This window comes from Cetorhinus maximus, unplaced genomic scaffold, assembly GCF_964194155.1.
Source record: "Cetorhinus maximus unplaced genomic scaffold, sCetMax3.hap1.1 HAP1_SCAFFOLD_3778, whole genome shotgun sequence".
Taxonomy (NCBI): Eukaryota; Metazoa; Chordata; class Chondrichthyes; order Lamniformes; family Cetorhinidae; genus Cetorhinus; species Cetorhinus maximus.
The window spans coordinates 1-16,895 of record NW_027599684.1 but is presented as its reverse complement, the minus strand read 5'-3'; the positions used below and the strand labels follow the sequence as shown (position 1 = coordinate 16,895).

Genomic DNA, 16,895 nt, shown 5'->3' with positions numbered 1-16,895 from the left:
TCGGAGACTGTTCACCATGTCACGCCTGTACCCAGCCTTGCTGCCGGGCTGCGCACCACGTCATGTGTGTTACCATCATATAAAGGCACCAATCACAGAAACACATTGTGGGTTGACTATTGAGACTAGGCACAGTGGGACAGGTTACAGGCAGAAAACGCCTGAAGACATCAGAGCAGCAAAACCATGTGCACTGCTGAAAAGCAAAAGTGAAACTGAAACTGGATTACCTGACGCACTTCCCTTACAGTGATGTCACGCTGCTATCCCTTATAAACATCTTACAACCAGTCAGACCGGGGGGCAGGGGGGAGAGAGAAAGAGAAGGAACATTGGGATATTATTTAGTGTTTCTGGGATGACCCCACATGTTAACCTCTGACCTTTGCTCTTCTGTCAGGAAATGCAGCCTACTTCTCCCAGCAGCCCTCAGACCAGGTGGTGGTGACTGGGCAGTCCGTGACGCTGAACTGTGTGGTCAGTGGCTATCAGGGCACTGTCCAGTGGACAAAGGATGGACTGGCACTTGGAGGGGAACGAGATCTCCCAGGTAAGTGACCCTGAGGGGGCAGGGTGGAGGGGCAGGGCACCAGGTGAGGGGCACCAGGTGACGGGCACCAGGTGACGGGCACCAGGTGAGGGGCACCAGGTGAGGGCACCAGGTGAGGGGCATCGGGTGAGGGAAAGGACACCAGGTGAGGGGCACCAGGTGAGGGCACCAGGTGAGGGAAAGGACACCAAGTGAGGGTCCCAAGTGAGGGGCCCAGATCAGGTTAGCAGGTGAGGGACCCAGGTGAGGGGCACCAGGTGGAGGGCACCAGGTGAGGGGCACCAGGTGAGGGTAGCAGGTGAGGGACCCTGGTGGAGGGCACCAGGTGGAGGGCACCAGGTGAGGAACCCAGGTGAGGGTAGCAGGTGAGGGACACCAGGTGAGGGACACCAGGTGAGGGACACCAGGTGAGGGGCACCAGGTGAGGGAAGCAGGTGAGGGACCCACGTGGAGGGCACCAGGTGGAGGGCACCAGGTGGAGGGCACCAGGTGGAGGGCACCAGGTGAGGGGCACCAGGTGTAGGGCACCAGGTGTGGGGCACCAGGTGAGGGGCACCAGGTGAGAGTCAGGGCCTCAGTGAGGGCACAAGGGGAGATGCACAGCCCAGGCAGCAGAATAAGAAGGGGATGGTGGGTCAGGACATGTACAAACCTGTATAAGATGCCCCTGCATTGCTGTTTAGGTTGGCCTCGCTATTGGTTTCTGGGAGATCGAAATGCCAGTGAACATAATTTACACATAGAACCGGCCCAGCTCAGAGATGATGCAGTTTATGAGTGTCAGGCTACACGCATTGGACTCAGGTCGCGGACGGCAAGACTGAATATTCTCGGTGAGTGTGAAGAATTCGTTCTCAGGGATACTCACTGTGCAACAGCACAGAGTCACTGTTTATTCAGGGTAAGGGTCACTCACTGTGCAACAGCACAGAGTCACTGTTTATTCAGGGTAAGGGTCACTCACTGTGTAACTGTACAGAGTCACTGTTTATTCAGGGTAAGGGTCACTCACTGTGTAACTGTACAGAGTCACTGTTTATTCAGGGTAAGGATCACTCACTGTGTAACTGTACAGAGTCACTGTTTATTCAGGGTAAGGATTACTCACTGTGTAACTGTACAGAGTCACTGTTTATTCAGGGTAAGGATCACTCACTGTGTAACTGTACAGAGTTACTGTTTATTCAGGGTAAGGATTACTCACTGTGTAACTGTACAGAGTCACTGTTTATTCAGGGTAAGGATCACACTGTGTAACTGTACAGAGTCACTGTTTATTCAGGGTAAGGGTCACTCACTGTGTAACTGTACAGAGTCACTGTTTATTCAGGTTAAGGATCACTCACTGTGTAACTGTACAGAGTCACTGTTTATTCAGGTTAAGGATCACTCACTGTGTAACTGTACAGAGTCACTGTTTATTCAGGGTAAGGATCACTCACTGTGTAACTGTACAGAGTCACTGTTAATTCAGGGTAAGGATCACTCACTGTGTAACTGTACAGAGTCACTGTTTATTCAGGGTAAGGATCACTCACTGTGTAACTGTACAGAGTCACTGTTTATTCAGGGTAAGGATCACTCACTGTGTAACTGTACAGAGTCACTGTTTATTCAGCAGGGTAAGGATCGGTGCTGTATTCTGCTGATATTTATTGATTTGTATTATTTCCCTCTTCCCTCAGTGCCCCCAGCCAGTCCGGTCATTTTGGAGGGGCCGCTTATTAAGCTCCGAGCTGGATTTCTCTATAACCTGACCTGCCTGGCCAATGCAGCGAAACCGGCCGCGGGTATCACTTGGTACAGAGATGGTGAGCTCCAGACCTCTGCCCGGTACTCCAAGGTGAGTCTGTCACAGAGCATTTCCCCTCCCCTCCAGGGTCCCGCTGGGCAACCCTGGGAAATGTCAGGGGCCGATCTGGGTGTGGGAGTGGGTGATATCTCTCCGCTGTTGGTTCGTGCCGATGGATGTGGGTCGAGGGTCAGTTTCAGGACCCCCTATCCCACCGCTCTATAGGAGGTGATGGCGTAGTGGCATTGTCGCTGGACTAGTAACCCAGAGACCCAGGGTAATGCTCTGGGGTCCCGGGTTCGAATCCCACCACGGCCAATGGTGGAGTTTCAATTCAAGAAACATCTGGAATTAAAACTCTGACGGTGACCATGAAACCACTGTCGATTGTTGTAAAAACCCATCTGGGTCACTAATGTCCTTTAAGGAGGGAAATCTGCTGTCCTTACCCGGTCTGGCCTACATGTGACTCCAGACCCACAGCGATGTGGGTGACTCTGAAACGTCCGAGCCAGACACTCAGTTGTAACAAACTGCTACAGACACAAAAAAGGAATGAAACTAGACAGACCACCCGGCATTGACCTGGGCACCGGAAACGACAACAGCAATCTCAGCCCTGTCGACCCTACAAAGACCTCCTCACTAACATCTGGGGGCTAGTGCCAAAATCGGGAGAGCTGTCTCACAGACTAGTCAAGCAACAGCCTGACATAGTCATCCTCTCAGAATCATACCTTACAGATAATGTCCCAGACACCACCATCACCATCCCTGGGTATGTCCTGTCTCACCAGCAGGACAGACCCAGCAGAGGTGCCGGCACAGTGGTATACAGTCAGGAGGGAGACCTGGGAATCCTCAACATCGACTCTGGAACCCATGAAGTCTCATGGCATCAGGTCGAACACGGGCAAGGAAACCTCCTGCTGATGACCACATACCACCCTCCCTCAGCTGATGAATCAGGGCCCCTCCATGTTGAACATCACTTGGAGGAAGCACTGAGGGTGGTAAGGGTGCAGAATGTACTCTGGGTGGGGGACTTCAATGTCCATCGCCAAGAGTGGCTTGGTAGCACCACTACTGACCGAGCTGGCCGAGTCCTAAAGGACATAGCTGCTAGACTGGGTCTGCGGCAGGTGGTGAGGGAACCAACAAGAGGGAAAAATATACTTGACCTCATCCTCACCAACCTGCCTGCCTCAAATGCATCTGTCCATGACAGAATCGGTAGGAGTGACCACTGCACAGTCAATGTGGAGACGAAGTCCTGTCTTCACATTGAAGATATCTTCCATCGTGTTGTGTAGCACAACCACCGTGCTAAATGGGATAGATTTCAAACAGATCGAGCAACTCAAGACTGGGCATCTATGAGACACTGTGGGCCATCAGCAGCAGCAGAATTGTACTCAAACACAATCTGTAACCTCATAGCCTGGCATATCCCCCACTCTACCAATACCATCAAGCCAGGGGATCAGCCCTGGTTCAATGAAGAGTGCAGGAGGGCATGCCAGGAGCAGCACCAGACATATCTAAAAATGAGGTGCCAACCTGGTGAAGCTATAACACAGGACTACTTGTGGTAACAAACAGCATAAGCAGCAAGTGATAGACAGAGCTAAGCAATCCCACAACCAACAGATCAGATCTAAGCTCTGCAGTCCTGCCACATCCAATTGTGAATGGTGGTGGACAATTAAACAACTCACTAGAGGAGGAGGCTCCACAAATATCCCCATCCTCAATGATGGAGGAGCCCAGCACATCAGTGCAAAAGATAAGGCTGAAGCATTTGTTACAATCTTCAGCCAGAAGTGCTGAGTGGATGATCCATCTCGGCCTCCTCCAGAGGTCCCCAGCATCACAGATGCCAGTCTTCAGCCAATTCGATTCACTCCACGTAATATCAAGAAACAGCTGAAGGCACTGGATACTGCAAAGGCTATGGGCCCTGACAATATTCCAGCAATAGTACTGAAGACTTGTGCTCCAGAACTTGCCGCGCCCCTAGCCAAGCTGTTCCAGTACAGCTACAACACTGGCATCTACCCGGCTATGTGGAAAATTGCCCAGGTATGTCCTGTACACAAAAAGCAGGACAAATCCAACCCAGCCAATTACCACCCCATCAGTCTACTCTCCACCATCAGTAAAGTAATGGAAGGGGTCATCAACAGTGCTATCAAACAGCACTTGCTTAGCAACAACCTGCTCACTGACACCCAGTTTGGGTTTTGCCAGGGCCACTCAGCTCCTGACCTCATTACAGCCTTGGTTCAAACATGGACAAAAGAGCTGAACTCCTGAGATGAGGTGAGAGTGACTGTCCTTGACATCAAGGCAGCATTTGACCGAGTGTGGCATCAAGGAGCCCTGGCAAAACTGGAGTCAATGGGAATCAGGGGGAAAACTCTCCACTGGTTGGAGTCATACCCAGCACAAAGGAAGATGGTTGTGGTTGTTGGAGGTCAGTCATCTCAGCTCCAGGACATCACTGCAGGAGTTCCTCAGGGTAGTGTCCTCAGCCCAACCATCTTCAGCTGCTTCATCAATGACCTTCCTTCCATCATAAGGTCAGAAGTGGGGATGTTCACTGATGATTGCACAATGTTCAGCACCATTTGCGACTCCTCAGATACTGAAGCAGTCCATGTCCAAATGCAGCAAGGCCTGGACAATATCCAGGCTTGGGCTGACAAGTGGCAAGTAACATTCGCACCACACAAGTGTCAGGCAATGACCATCTCCAACAAGAGAGAATCCAACCATCGCCCCTCGATTTTCAATAGGATTACCATGACTGAATCCCCCACTATAACATCCTGGGGGGTTACCATTGACCAGAAACTGAACTGGACTAGCCATATAAACACTGTGGCTACAAGAGCCGGTCAGAGGCTGGGAATCCTGTGGTGAGTAACTCACCTCCTGACTCCCCAAAGCCTGTCCACCATCTACAAGGCACAAGTCAGGAGTGTGATGGAATACTCCCCACTTGCCTGGATGAGTGCAGCTCCCACAACACTCAAGAAGCTCGACACCATCCAGGACAAAGCAGCCGCTTGATTAGCACCCCATCCACAAACATTCACTCCCTCCACCACCGACGCACAGTAACAGCAATGTGTGTACCATCTACAAGATGCACTGCAGCAACTCACCAAGGCTCCTTCGACAGCACCTTCCAAACCCACGACCACTACCATCTAGAGGGACAAGGGCAGCAGACACATGGGGAACACCCACCATCTGGAAGTTCCCCTCCAAGACACTCACTATCCTGACTTGGAAATATATCGGCCGTTCCTTCACTGTCGCTGGGTCAAAATCCTGGAACTCCCTCCCTAACAGCGCTGTGGGTGTACCTACACCACAGGGACTGCAGCGGGTCAAGAGGCAGCTCACTCACCACCTTCTCAAGGGGTAATTAGGGATGGGCATTAAATGTTGGCCCAGCCAGCGAAGCCCACATCCCGTGAATGAATAAAAAAAACCTAATCATTGACCAATCATACTCCTCAATGTGGAATTCAGGTCTTTGTTGACATAGGGTGTCAGACTTTCTCTGGTGCTCGGGGTTCAGGGTCAATGCCACTTGGGAGGTGGGCTGCCTCCCAGGCACTACCCTTGACGGGCATGGCTGCCAATGTTCCCCACCTTCTGTCAGAGCAGCAACAGAGCTCATTGACCCCAGGTTGGAAACCAGTCTGGCAGGTATCCTGATCCCAAACTGGGCAGTGGGGTTTGGGTACAGGTCACAGAGACACAGGCTGTTCTCCCTCTTTCCTCATTGAATGGTAAACCAGACAAAAGACAATCAGGGCTTCAGGAACCAGGCACAGACTTTGCATTCTTCGAAAATTCCCAGCCAGTACATGAAGGAAAATCATCCAACAACCTCCCTGGATCGAGACAGGTCAAATCCATTGGGATTGTGTCCAGTGGGAGTGAATAGGAAGGGGTTTGGGTCCATTGGGATTGTGTACGGTGGGAGTGAACGGGAAGGGGTTTGGGTCCATTGGGATTGTGTATGGTGGGAGTGAACGGGAAGGGATTTGGGTCCATTGGGATTGTGTCCATGGGCTGTTGTGCATTCTCAGTTTTGAGTATTCCCTTCAGAGTCTGGCTGTTGTTTGCCTGTTGCAGATTTGTGGTTTCCAGTGTTGCTGTTTCATTTTCTAACTGTGAATTTCTCTCCTCAGGTGTTAATGTTTGATGGGAAGAGGGTGAATGCGTCCAGTGTTCTTTCCATTCTTGCCGATAGTAAAGATACAGGCAGCAAGTATACCTGTCGAGTCAGTAACCAGGCAGCACCAGCCGGAATGCAGGTGTCGGCAGTGCTTGACGTGCAATGTGAGTGACAGGCAGGACAAACACTCCCGTTCCTGTACACAAACCCCTCCACAACACATTATCTCCGGCTGTTTATCAGTGGTTTGGCTAGTTGGGGAAGTTTATCGGTCGATTTGGTGGCTGGGGTATTTATCAGTGGTTTTACTATTTGAGGTTGGTTACTTATGTTTTTTCTCATTAGGAGAGATTATCAGTGATTTTGGGGTTATTTAACCGTGACCTTTGTAGTTGGTGTTGGTTATCGGTAGCTTTGGTAGTTTGGTAGGGCTGTTTATCAGTGGCTTGTGAGATTGGTTATTTGTGGTTTTGTTAATTGGGTTTGGTTATCATTTATTTGGGTAGTTGGAATTGGTTATCTGTGGTTTTGGTATTTGGGGCTGGTTATTGGTGGCTTTGGTAGTTGGGGGTGCTTATTGGTGGTTTACATATTTGGGGATGTTTATCAGTGGTTTTGGTAGTTCGGGTTAGTTATCAGTGGTTTTCATACCTGGGATTGATTATTTGTGGTTTTGCTAGTTGGGGTTAATTAGCAGTGCTTTTCTTAGTTGGGATTGGTTATCGGTGGTTTGGGTAGTTGGAATTGGTTATCTTTGTTAGTTGAGGCTGTTGGTGGCTTTGTTAGTTGGGGATAGTTAACAGGGATTTTTTTAGCTGGGGTTGTTATCGCTGGTTTTGGTAGCTGGGGCTGGTATCAGTGGGTTTTGGTTGTTGAGGTTGGTTATTGGCGGTTTTGGTAGTTGGGGGTTGGTTATTGGCAGTTTTGGTAGTTGAGGTTGGTTATTGGTGGTTTTGGTAGTTGGGGTTGGTTATTGGAGGTTTTGGTAATTGGGGGTTGGTTATTGGTGGTTTTGGTAGTTGGGGGTTGGTTATTGGCAGTTTTGATAGTTGGGGGTTGGTTATTGGCGGTTTTGGTAGTTGGGGTTGGTTATTGGAGGTTTTGGTAGCTGGAGTTGGTTATTGGCGGTTTTGGTAGTTGGGGTTGGTTATTGGCGGTTTTGGTAGTTGGGGTTGGTTATTGGCGGTTTTTGTAGTTGGAGTTGGTTATTGGCGGTTTTGGTAGTTGGGGGTTGGTTATTGGCGGTTTTGGTAGTTAGGGTTGGTTATTGGCGGTTTTAGTAGTTGGGGTTGGTTATTGGCGGTTTTGGTAGTTGGGGGTTGGTTATTGGCGGTTTTGATAGTTGGAGTTGGTTATTGGCGGTTTTGGTAGTTGAGGTTGGTTATTGGCGGTTTTGGTAGTTCGGGTTGGTTATTGGTGGTTTTGGTAGTTGAGTTGGTTATTGGTGGTCTTGGTTTGGTAGAAGCCATTGGTCTTAGTTCATTGGCTGTTTCTCTCGTCCAGTTGGTGCTTTTAAACTTTTCCCTATAATGTTGTGTCTTCTTCATTCCACCAATCACAGATCCCCCTGAGGTGTCTCTCTCGGTCTATCCGACTCCTGTTCTTGAAGGTGCAAAGGTCAAGTTTACGTGTTTGGCTGCAGCAAACCCTGAGCTAGTTACATATCGGTAAGTTAACCCAATTCTGTGGCCCAATCCCTGCCTCAGGATGAACCAAATCCTGGGCTTTACAATCCCCACCTACCGCCTACTGACCCCCCGCCCAGCCCTGAGGGTGAGGACTCTCCCAGAGGGGGGGGGGGGGGGGGGGGGTGTGGTTATTGACCCACCACACCCATCCCCTCCCCCCGATGGCCAAGACTAAAGACTGTCCCTGGGAGGGGGGGGCAGGTTTACTGCCCACAGCCCACCCATCTTTGCCCTGCTGAGGTTGCTGGGTCTCCCTATGGAGTTTATTGCCCTCCTCTCTGATCTCCCCTGAGAGTGAGGGATCTCCTAAGGGGGGGAGGGGGGGTGCTTTGATTGGGAGGAGGTTGTGTCAGAGAGGGGGAGTTGGACAGTGCGGAGGGAGGGGGGTTGTGGTGAGTCCAAGTTGAGGAGGGTTAATGTTGGTGGGGGGCAGTAAGTCTGTGTTGTGTTGGGCGGGGGGAGGGGGAGGCAGCAGTCCTCCCAGAACTGAGGCAGTCACCTGTGAGCCTCCGTGGGTCAAAGGCCAGTGTCAAAGTTCATGCTCCGACCTTTCTTTGTTTTGTCTGACTAGGTGGGCCAAAGGTCAGAGTTCACTCGCCGGGGTATCGGGCGATAGCTTTGAGGTTGAGGTCGATTACACGTTCTTCACAGAGCCAATCACTTGCACAGTGACCAACAGCATCGGATCCACCAATAGGAGCTTGTTCGTCGATGTCCATTGTGAGCAGTCAAAAGTTCAAAGGTTCAATGGGCACAAGGGGGGGGCGGTGGTATTAGAGAGACCTCCCCAGATACAGGAGTGTGTGAGAGAGAGGGGGTTAGAGAGACCTCCCCAGATACAGGAGTGTGAGAGAGAGAGAGGGTTAGAGAGACCTCCCCAGATACAGGAGTGTGTGAGAGAGAGGGGGTTAGAGAGACCTCCCCAGATACAGGAGTGTGAGAGAGAGGGGGTTAGAGAGACCTCCCCAGATACAGGAGCGTGAGAGAGAGAGGGGGTTAGAGAGACCTCCCCAGATACAGAAGTGTGAGAGAGAGGGGGTTAGAGAGACCTCCCCAGATACAGGAGTGTGAGAGAGAGAGGGGGTTAGAGAGACCTCCCCAGATACAGGAGTGTGACAGAGAGAGAGGGTTAGAGAGACCTCCCCAGATACAGGAGTGTGAGAGAGAGGGTTAGAGAGACCTCCCCAGATACAGGAGTGTGAGAGAGAGAGGGGGTTAGAGAGACCTCCCCAGATATAGGAGTGTGAGAGAGAGAGGTTTAGAGAGACCTCCCCAGATACAGGAGTGTGAGAGAGAGAGGGTTAGAGAGACCTCCCCAGATACAGGAGTGTGACAGAGAGAGGGGGGGTTAGAGAGACCTCCCCAGATACAGGAGTGCGAGAGAGAGGGGGTTAGAGAGACCTCCCCAGATACAGGAGTGTGAGAGAGAGAGGGGGTTAGAGAGACCTCCCCAGATACAGGAGTGCGAGAGAGAGGGGGTTAGAGAGACCTCCCCAGATACAGGAGTGTGAGAGAGAGAGGGTTAGAGAGACCTCCCCAGATACAGGAGTGTGAGAGAGAGGGGGTTAGAGAGACCAGTGTGGGTTGGTGTGGGTTGGGGTCAGTGTGGGGTGGGTTGGGGTCAGTGTGGGATGGTTGGGGTCAGTGTGGGGTGGTTGGGGTCAGTGTCGGGTGTTTGGGGTCAGTGTGGGGTGTTTGGGGTCAGTGTGGGGTGGTTGGGGTCAGTCTGGGGTGGTTGGGGTCAGTGTCGGGTGTTTGGGGTCAGTGTGGTGTGGGTTGGGGTCAGTGTGGGGTGGTTAGGATCAGTGTGGTGTGGTTGGGGTCAGTGTGGGGTGGTAGGGGTCAGTGTGGTTAGTTTGGGGTCAGTGTGGGGTGGTTGTGGTCAGTGTGGGGTGGTTGTTGTCAGTGTGGGGTGTTTGGGGTCAGTGTGGGGCGGTTGGGGTCAGTGTGGTTTTGTTGGGGTCAGTGTGGGGTGGTTGGGGGCAGTGTGGAGTGGTTGGGGTCAGTGTGGGATGGTTGGGGTCAGTGTGGGGTGGTTGGGGTCAGTGCAGGGTGCTTAGTGTCAGTGTGGGGTGTTTGGGGTCAGTGTGGGGTGTTTGGGGTCAGTGTGTTGTGTTTGGGGTCAGTGTGTTGTGTTTGGGGTCAGTGTGTTGTGTTTGGGGTCAGTGTGTTGTGTTTGGGGTCAGTGTGGGATGGTTGGGGTCAGTGTGGTGTGTTTGGGGTCAGTGTGGTGTGTTTGGGGTCAGTGTGGTGTAATTGGGGTCAGTGTTGGGTGGTTGGGGTCAGTGTGGGGTGGTTGGGGTCAGTGTGGGGTAGTTTGGGTCAGTGTGGTGTGTTTGGGGTCAGTGTGGTGTGGTTAGGGTCAGTGTGGTGTGGTTAAGGTCAGTGTGGTGTGGTTAGGGTCAGTGTGGGGTGGGTTGGGGTCAGTGTGTTGTGTTTGGGGTCAGTGTGGGGTGGATGGGGTCAGTGTGTTGTGTTTGGGGTCAGTGTGTTGTGTTTGGGGTCAGTGTGGGGTGTTTGGGGTCAGTGTGGTGTGGTTAGGGTCAGTGTGGTGTGGTTAGGGTCAGTGTGGGGTGGGTTGGGGTCAGTGTGTTGTGTTTGGGGTCAGTGTGTTGTGTTTGGGGTCAGTGTGGGGTGGGTTGGGGTCAGTGTGTTGTGTTTGGGGTCAGTGTGGGGTGGGTTGGGGTCAGTGTGTTGTGTTTGGGGTCAGTGTGGGGTGTTTGGGGTCAGTGTGGGGTGTTTGGGGTCAGTGTGGGGTAATTGGGGGTAGTGTGTTGTGTTTGGGGTCAGTGAGGAGTGTTTGGGGGCAGTGTGGGGTGTTTGGGGTCAGTGTGGTGTGTTTAGGGTCAGTGTGTTGTGTTTGGGGTCAGTGAGGGGTAATTGGGGTCAGTGTTGGGTGCTTGGGGTCAGTATTGCGTGAGGTCGATGTCCAGGGACTAACCTTTTCCTAATGATCTCTGACCTTTGACTCTGCAGTTGGACCTCGGTTGGTCTCTGAACCCAAGTCCCTGATTGTGGACCTGGGTGTTGATGCTGTCTTCACCTGTGCCTGGGTGAGTAACCCACCCCTCACTCTCACCTGGACGAGGAAGGGTTCGAGTGTGGTGAGTATTTGAATTGTAGTCTCACACAGCCCATGATGAGGCCATTCAGCCCATCGTTCCTGTGCCGGCTCTTTGAAAGGTCTATCCAATTAGTCCCCACTCCCCCCTCCCCTGCTCCTTCCCCCCTATAGACCTGCAAATTTTCCCCTTCGAGTATTTCTCCAATTCCCCCTTTTTGAAAGTTCCTATTGAATCTGCTTCCACCGCCCTTTCAGGCAGCGCCTTCCAGATCACAACAACTCGCTGTGTGTAAAACAAAATCCTCCTCATCTCCCCCTCTGGTTCTTTTCCCCCGATTCTCTTCAATCTGTGTCCCCTCTGGTTACCGACCCTCCTGCCCACTGGAAACACTTTCTCCTCATCGACTCTATCCAAACCCCCTCCTGATTTTGAACGCCTCGACTCAATCTCCCCCTTAACCTTCTCCGCTCCGAGGAGAACAATCCCGGCTTCTCCCAGTCTCTCCACACGGACTGAAGTCCCTCATCCCCTGGGACCGTTCGAGGAAACCTCTCCCACTCCCTCTCCAAGACCCAGCCATGCTTCGATTGTAAGTGGCAGGGTTCAGGGTTTGAGTTCAGGATTCAAAGATTGGGGGTTCTGGTTTGGGAGTTTGGGTTCAGGGTTCAGAGTTGAGGGGGCCAGGGTTCGGATTCAGGGTTCAGTCTTGAAGGTCAGGGTTCGGGTTTAGGGTTCAAAGTTGAGGGCATCAGGGTTAGGGATCAGAGTTGAGGGGGAAGGTTTAAGGTTCAAGGTACAGAGTTGGGGGGTTCAGGATTAGGTTTCAGGGCTCAGAGTTGGGGGTCAGGGTCAGGGTTCAGGGTTCAGAGTTGGGGGCATCAGGGTTAAGGTTCAGGCATGAGGGTCGGAGTGAGGGTTCAAGATTCAGAGTTGGAGGCCAGAGTTGAGGTTTGGCTTTGGGATTCAGAGTTGGGGCTCAGAGTTCAGGGGTCAGAGTTAGGGTTCGAGGTTCAGAGTTTGCGGGTGTTAGAGTTCAGGGTAAGGTTTAGGGTTCAGAGTTCAGGGTTAGGGTTCTGGGTTCAGGGGTAAAGGCGTTAGGGTTAGGCTTCATGGTTCAGGGTCAGGGTTAGAGTTCAGGGTTCAGGATTGGGGAAGATCAGGATTTAGGTTCAGAGTTGGGGGGCAGAGTTGGGGGGTCAGGGTTCAGAGCTGGGGATCAGGGTTAGGGTTCAGGGTTCAGAGGTGAGGGAGTTAAGGTTAGGGCTCATGGTTCAGAGATGGGGGATGGAGTTAGAGTTTAGTGTTCAGCAGTCAGGGTTAGGGGTCAGGGTTTAGAATTGGGGGATCAGGGTTCAGAGTATGGGGATCAGGATTAGGGTTCAGGGTTCAGAGCTGGGGGTTAGGGTTCAGGGTTCGGAGTTGGGGATCAGGGTTAGGGTTCAGCGATCAGAGTTGAGGATCATGGTTAGGGTTCAGAGTTGAGGGGGTTAGTGTTCATGGTTCAGAGATGGAGGTCAGGGTTAGGGTTCAGGGTTCAGAGTTGGAATTCAAGGTTAGGGTTCAGGGTTCAAGAGGTGGGGTCAGGGTTAGGTTTCAGGGTTCAGAGTTGAGTGGGTCAGGGTTTGGGTTCAGAGTTGAGGGGGCCAGGGTTTGGGCTCAGTGTTCAGAGATGGGATCAGTGTTAGGGCTCAAGGCTGAGTTGAGAGTCAGGGTTAGCGATCAGGGTTCAAAGTTGAGAGTCGGGGTTAGGGTTCAGAGTTGAGGAGTCAAGGTAGGATTCAGATTTGAGGGGATTAGGGTTCAAGGCTCAGAGTTGGGGTGTCAGGGTTAGGGTCCAGGGTTCAGAGTTGGGGGGGGTCAGGGTTAGGGTTCAAGGTTCAGAGTTGGGGAGGTCAGGATTAGGGTTCAGGGTTCAGAGTTGGAGGCCAGAGTTGAGGCTTGGTGTTGGGTTAGGGTTCAGAGCTCAGGTCAGGGTTAGGGACAAGGTTAGGTTTCAAGGTTCAGAGTTGGGATGGTCTGAGTTCAGGGTCAGGGTTAGGATTCAGGGTTGGGGGTTCAGAGTTTGGGGTCAGGGTTAGTGTTTAAGGTTCAGAGTTGGGAGGTCAGAGTTTGGGGCCAGGGTTAGGATTCAGAGTTGGGGGGCATCAGGGATGGGTTTTGGGGTTTGGTGCCTGGGTCAACAGGGAATGTTGTCCATTATTCTTGCCTCCTGAGCTCTAACTCTCCCCTCTCCGCAGGTCCTTAGTAATGGCGTCTCTCTTCAGCTCAGGGCTGTCACCCAGGGCGATTCTGGGATCTATGTGTGCAAGGCCATCGTGCCGAGGATTGGAGTGGCTGAGAGGGAGGTCAGACTGACCATTAATGGTACGTGTGGAGGAGCTGTGGGTAAAGGTGTTACTGAGGAGTTTTGTGGTGCTGTTGTGGGCTCTGGGGCTGGGGGTCAGGCACTGACTGACCCTCACACTGTGTCTTTCAGGTCCCCCCATTATCACCAGCGCCAGAGTGCAGAGGCCGATTCCTGGTGACAGAGTGAGAATCCAGTGCTTCATTGCGAGCTCCCCTCCTCCAGAGAACATCGTAAGTAGCAGAAAATCCCGAGGGGACAGCGGGAGAGAGCAGCATGGAGAGAGGGAAAAGGTGGGAGTGAGGGGGATGGGGAGAGGGTGGGAGTGACAGGGATGGGGAGAGGGTGGGATTGAGGGGTAGGAGAAAAGGTGGGATTGAGGGGATGGGGAAAAGGTGGGATTGAGGGGTAGGGGAAAGGGCGGGATTGAGGGGAAGGGGAAAAGGTGGGATTGAGGGGTAGGGGAAAAGGTGGGATTGAGGGGATGGGGAAAAGGTGGGATTGAGGGGATGGGGAAAGGGTGGGATTGAGGGATAGGGGGAAAAGGTGGGATTGAGGGGATGGTGAAAGGGTGGGATTGAGGGGGAGGGGAAAAGGTGGGATTGAGGGGGAGGGGAAAAGGTGGGATTGAGGGGTAGGGGAAAAGGTGGGAGTGAGGGGGAGGGGAAAAGGTGGGATTGAGGGGTAGGTGTAAAGGTGGGATTGAGGGTGATGGGGGAGAGGGTGGGGGTGAGGGGGATGAGGGGGATGAGGAGAATGTGGGGGTGAGGGATGGAGGAGAGGGTGGGGGTGAGGGGGATGGGGATGGGGAGGGAGTGAGGGTGGGGGTGAGGGAGACGGGGGATGGGGTGGGGGTGAGGGGGATGGGGAGGGGTGATGGGGGATGGGGAGGGGGTGATGGGGAGGGGGAGGGGGTGAGGGGTGAGGGGTGGAGGGAGGGGGTGAGGGGATGGGGAGGGGGCAATGGGGGATGGGGTGGGGGAGGGTGAGGGGGGTGGGGGGAGGGGGAGGGGGGATGGGGTGGAGGTGAGGGGGATGGGGAGGGGGAGGGGGTGATGGGGATGGGGAGGGGGGCATTTCGGGATGGGGAGGGGGTGATGGGGATGGGGAGAGGGTGATGGGGATGGGGAGGGGTGATGGGGATGGGGATGGGGAGGGGGTGATGGGGATGGGGAGGGGGAGGGGGTTGGGGAGGGGATGATGGGGATGGGGAGGGGGTGATGGGGATGGGGAGGGGGTGATGGGGATGGGGAGGGGGTGATGAGGATGGGGAGGGGTGATGGGAATGGGGAGGGGGTGATGGGGATGGGGAGGGGGTGATGGGGATGGGGAGGGGGTGAGGGGGATGGGGAGGCTGGGAGGGGGAGGGGGTGATAGGGATGGGAAGGGGGTTGGGGAGGGGGTGAGGGGAATGGGGAGGGGGTGAGGGGGATGGGGAGGGGGTGAGGGGGATGGGGAGGGGGAGAGGGGGAATGGGAGGAGGTGATGGGGTTGGGGAGGGGGGTGAGGGGGATGGGGAGGGGTTGAGGGGTTTGGGGAGGGGGTGGGATTTGGGGAGGGGCTGAGCGGGTGGGGAGGGGGTGAGTTGGATGGGGAGGGGGTGAGGGGGATGGGGAGGGGATGAGGGGGAGGGGGTGAGGGGTATGGGGGAGGGGGTGGAAGTTGGGGAGGGGGTGAGCGGGTGGGGAGGGGGTGAGTTGGATGGGAAGGGGGTGATGGGGTTGGGGAGGAGGTGAGGGGGATGGGGAGGGGGTTGCGGAGGGGGTGAGGGGGATGGGGAGGGGGTGAAAGGGGTTGGGGAGAGGATGATGCGGTTGGGGAGGGGGTGATGGAGTTGGGGAGGGGGTGAGGGGGATGGGGAGGGGATGAGGGGGAGGGGGTGAGGGGGTGGGGAGGGGGTGGGAGTTGGGGAGGGGGTGAGCGGGTGGGGAGGGGGTGAGTTGGATGGGGGAGGGGGTGATGGGGTTGGGGAGGGGGTGAGGGGGATGGGGAGGGGGTGAGGGGGATGGGGAGGGGGTTGGGGAGGGGGTGAGGGGGAGGGGGTGAGGGGGATGGGGAGGGGGTGAGGGGGATGGGGAGGGGGTTGGGGAGGGGGTGAGGGGGAGGGGGTGAGGGGGATGGGGAGGGGGTGAGGGGGATGGGGAGGGGGTGATGGGGATGGGGAGGGGGTTGGGGAGGGGTGATCTGGTTTTGGAGGGGGTGTGAGTTGGGGTAAGGGTGGGAATTCGGCAATGGGGGTGGGGGAGTTTTTCGGGGAGGGGTTGAGCGGGTTTTGGAGGGGGTGGGAGTTGGGGTAAGGGTGGGAATTCGGCAATGGGGGTGGGGGAGTTTTTCGGGGAGGGGTGATCTGGTTTTGGAGGGGGTGTGAGTTGGGGTAAGGGTGGGAATTCGGCAATGGGGGTGGGGGAGTTTTTCGGGGAGGGGTTGAGCGGGTTTTGGAGGGGGTGTGAGTTGGGGTAAGGGTGGGAATTCGGCAATGGGGGTGGGGGAGTTTTTCGGGGAGGGGTTGAGCGGGTTTTGGAGGGGGTGGGAGTTGGGGTAAGGGTGGGAATTCGGCAATGGGGGTGGGGGAGTTTTTCGGGGAGGGGTTGAGCGGGTTTTGGAGGGGGTGTGAGTTGGGGTAAGGGTGGGAATTCGGCAATGGGGGTGGGGGAGTTTTTCGGGGAGGGGTTGAGCGGGTTTTGGAGGGGGTGGGAGTTGGGGTAAGGGTGGGAATTCGGCAATGGGGGTGGGGGAGTTTTTCGGGGAGGGGTATTGAGGGATTGTCCGCCCTGTGTTGGGGGACGATCTGTAACCTGTTCCATTGTAACCTGGTGAAGGTGTGGGCGTGGAGAGAGAAGGTTCTGGAATCGGGTTACCTGGACAGGTACAGTGTGGAGACAGTCACCTCGGACACTGGCACAATGTCCACTCTGTCCATCAGCTCACCGAGCAGAGTGGATTTCGAACCCCTCTATAACTGCACTGCATGGAACCGCTTTGGCCTCTCAACACTGGCCATCAAACTGCAGGAGCAAGGTAAGGAACTCTCCGGAACAAACACTAACTCTGCTTGGCTTCATCCTGCCAAGAGATGCCTCACACAGTCTATCAGCCGCTTAGTTTCTGCTCCGTGTCTCCACAGAGGTTCAGAGATTGGGGCTGGTCACTGGGGTGACTGTCGGAGCTGGAATCCTGATCATCCTCATCTTCGCCATTGTCATCTTAACCTGGCACCAGAGGTCAGGGAGAGGTAAGGGTCAAAGGTTAGAAAAAGTC

General features: G+C 54.3%; 1 protein-coding gene across 1 annotated transcript; it reads left to right on the top strand.

The window, feature by feature from the left end:
- Positions 1–400: 400 nt before the first annotated feature.
- kirrel3l (kirre like nephrin family adhesion molecule 3, like) lies at positions 401–16,869 on the top strand (the record flags this gene model as incomplete). The annotated part of the gene is made up of 11 exons (XM_078538071.1): positions 401–550; positions 1,234–1,383; positions 2,236–2,393; positions 6,554–6,704; positions 8,102–8,207; positions 8,800–8,948; positions 11,205–11,332; positions 13,531–13,657; positions 13,770–13,870; positions 16,457–16,655; positions 16,762–16,869. Coding segments are annotated over 11 exons (1,527 nt in total), but the record flags the coding sequence as incomplete, so codon positions are not given.
- Positions 16,870–16,895: the final 26 nt, after the last annotated feature.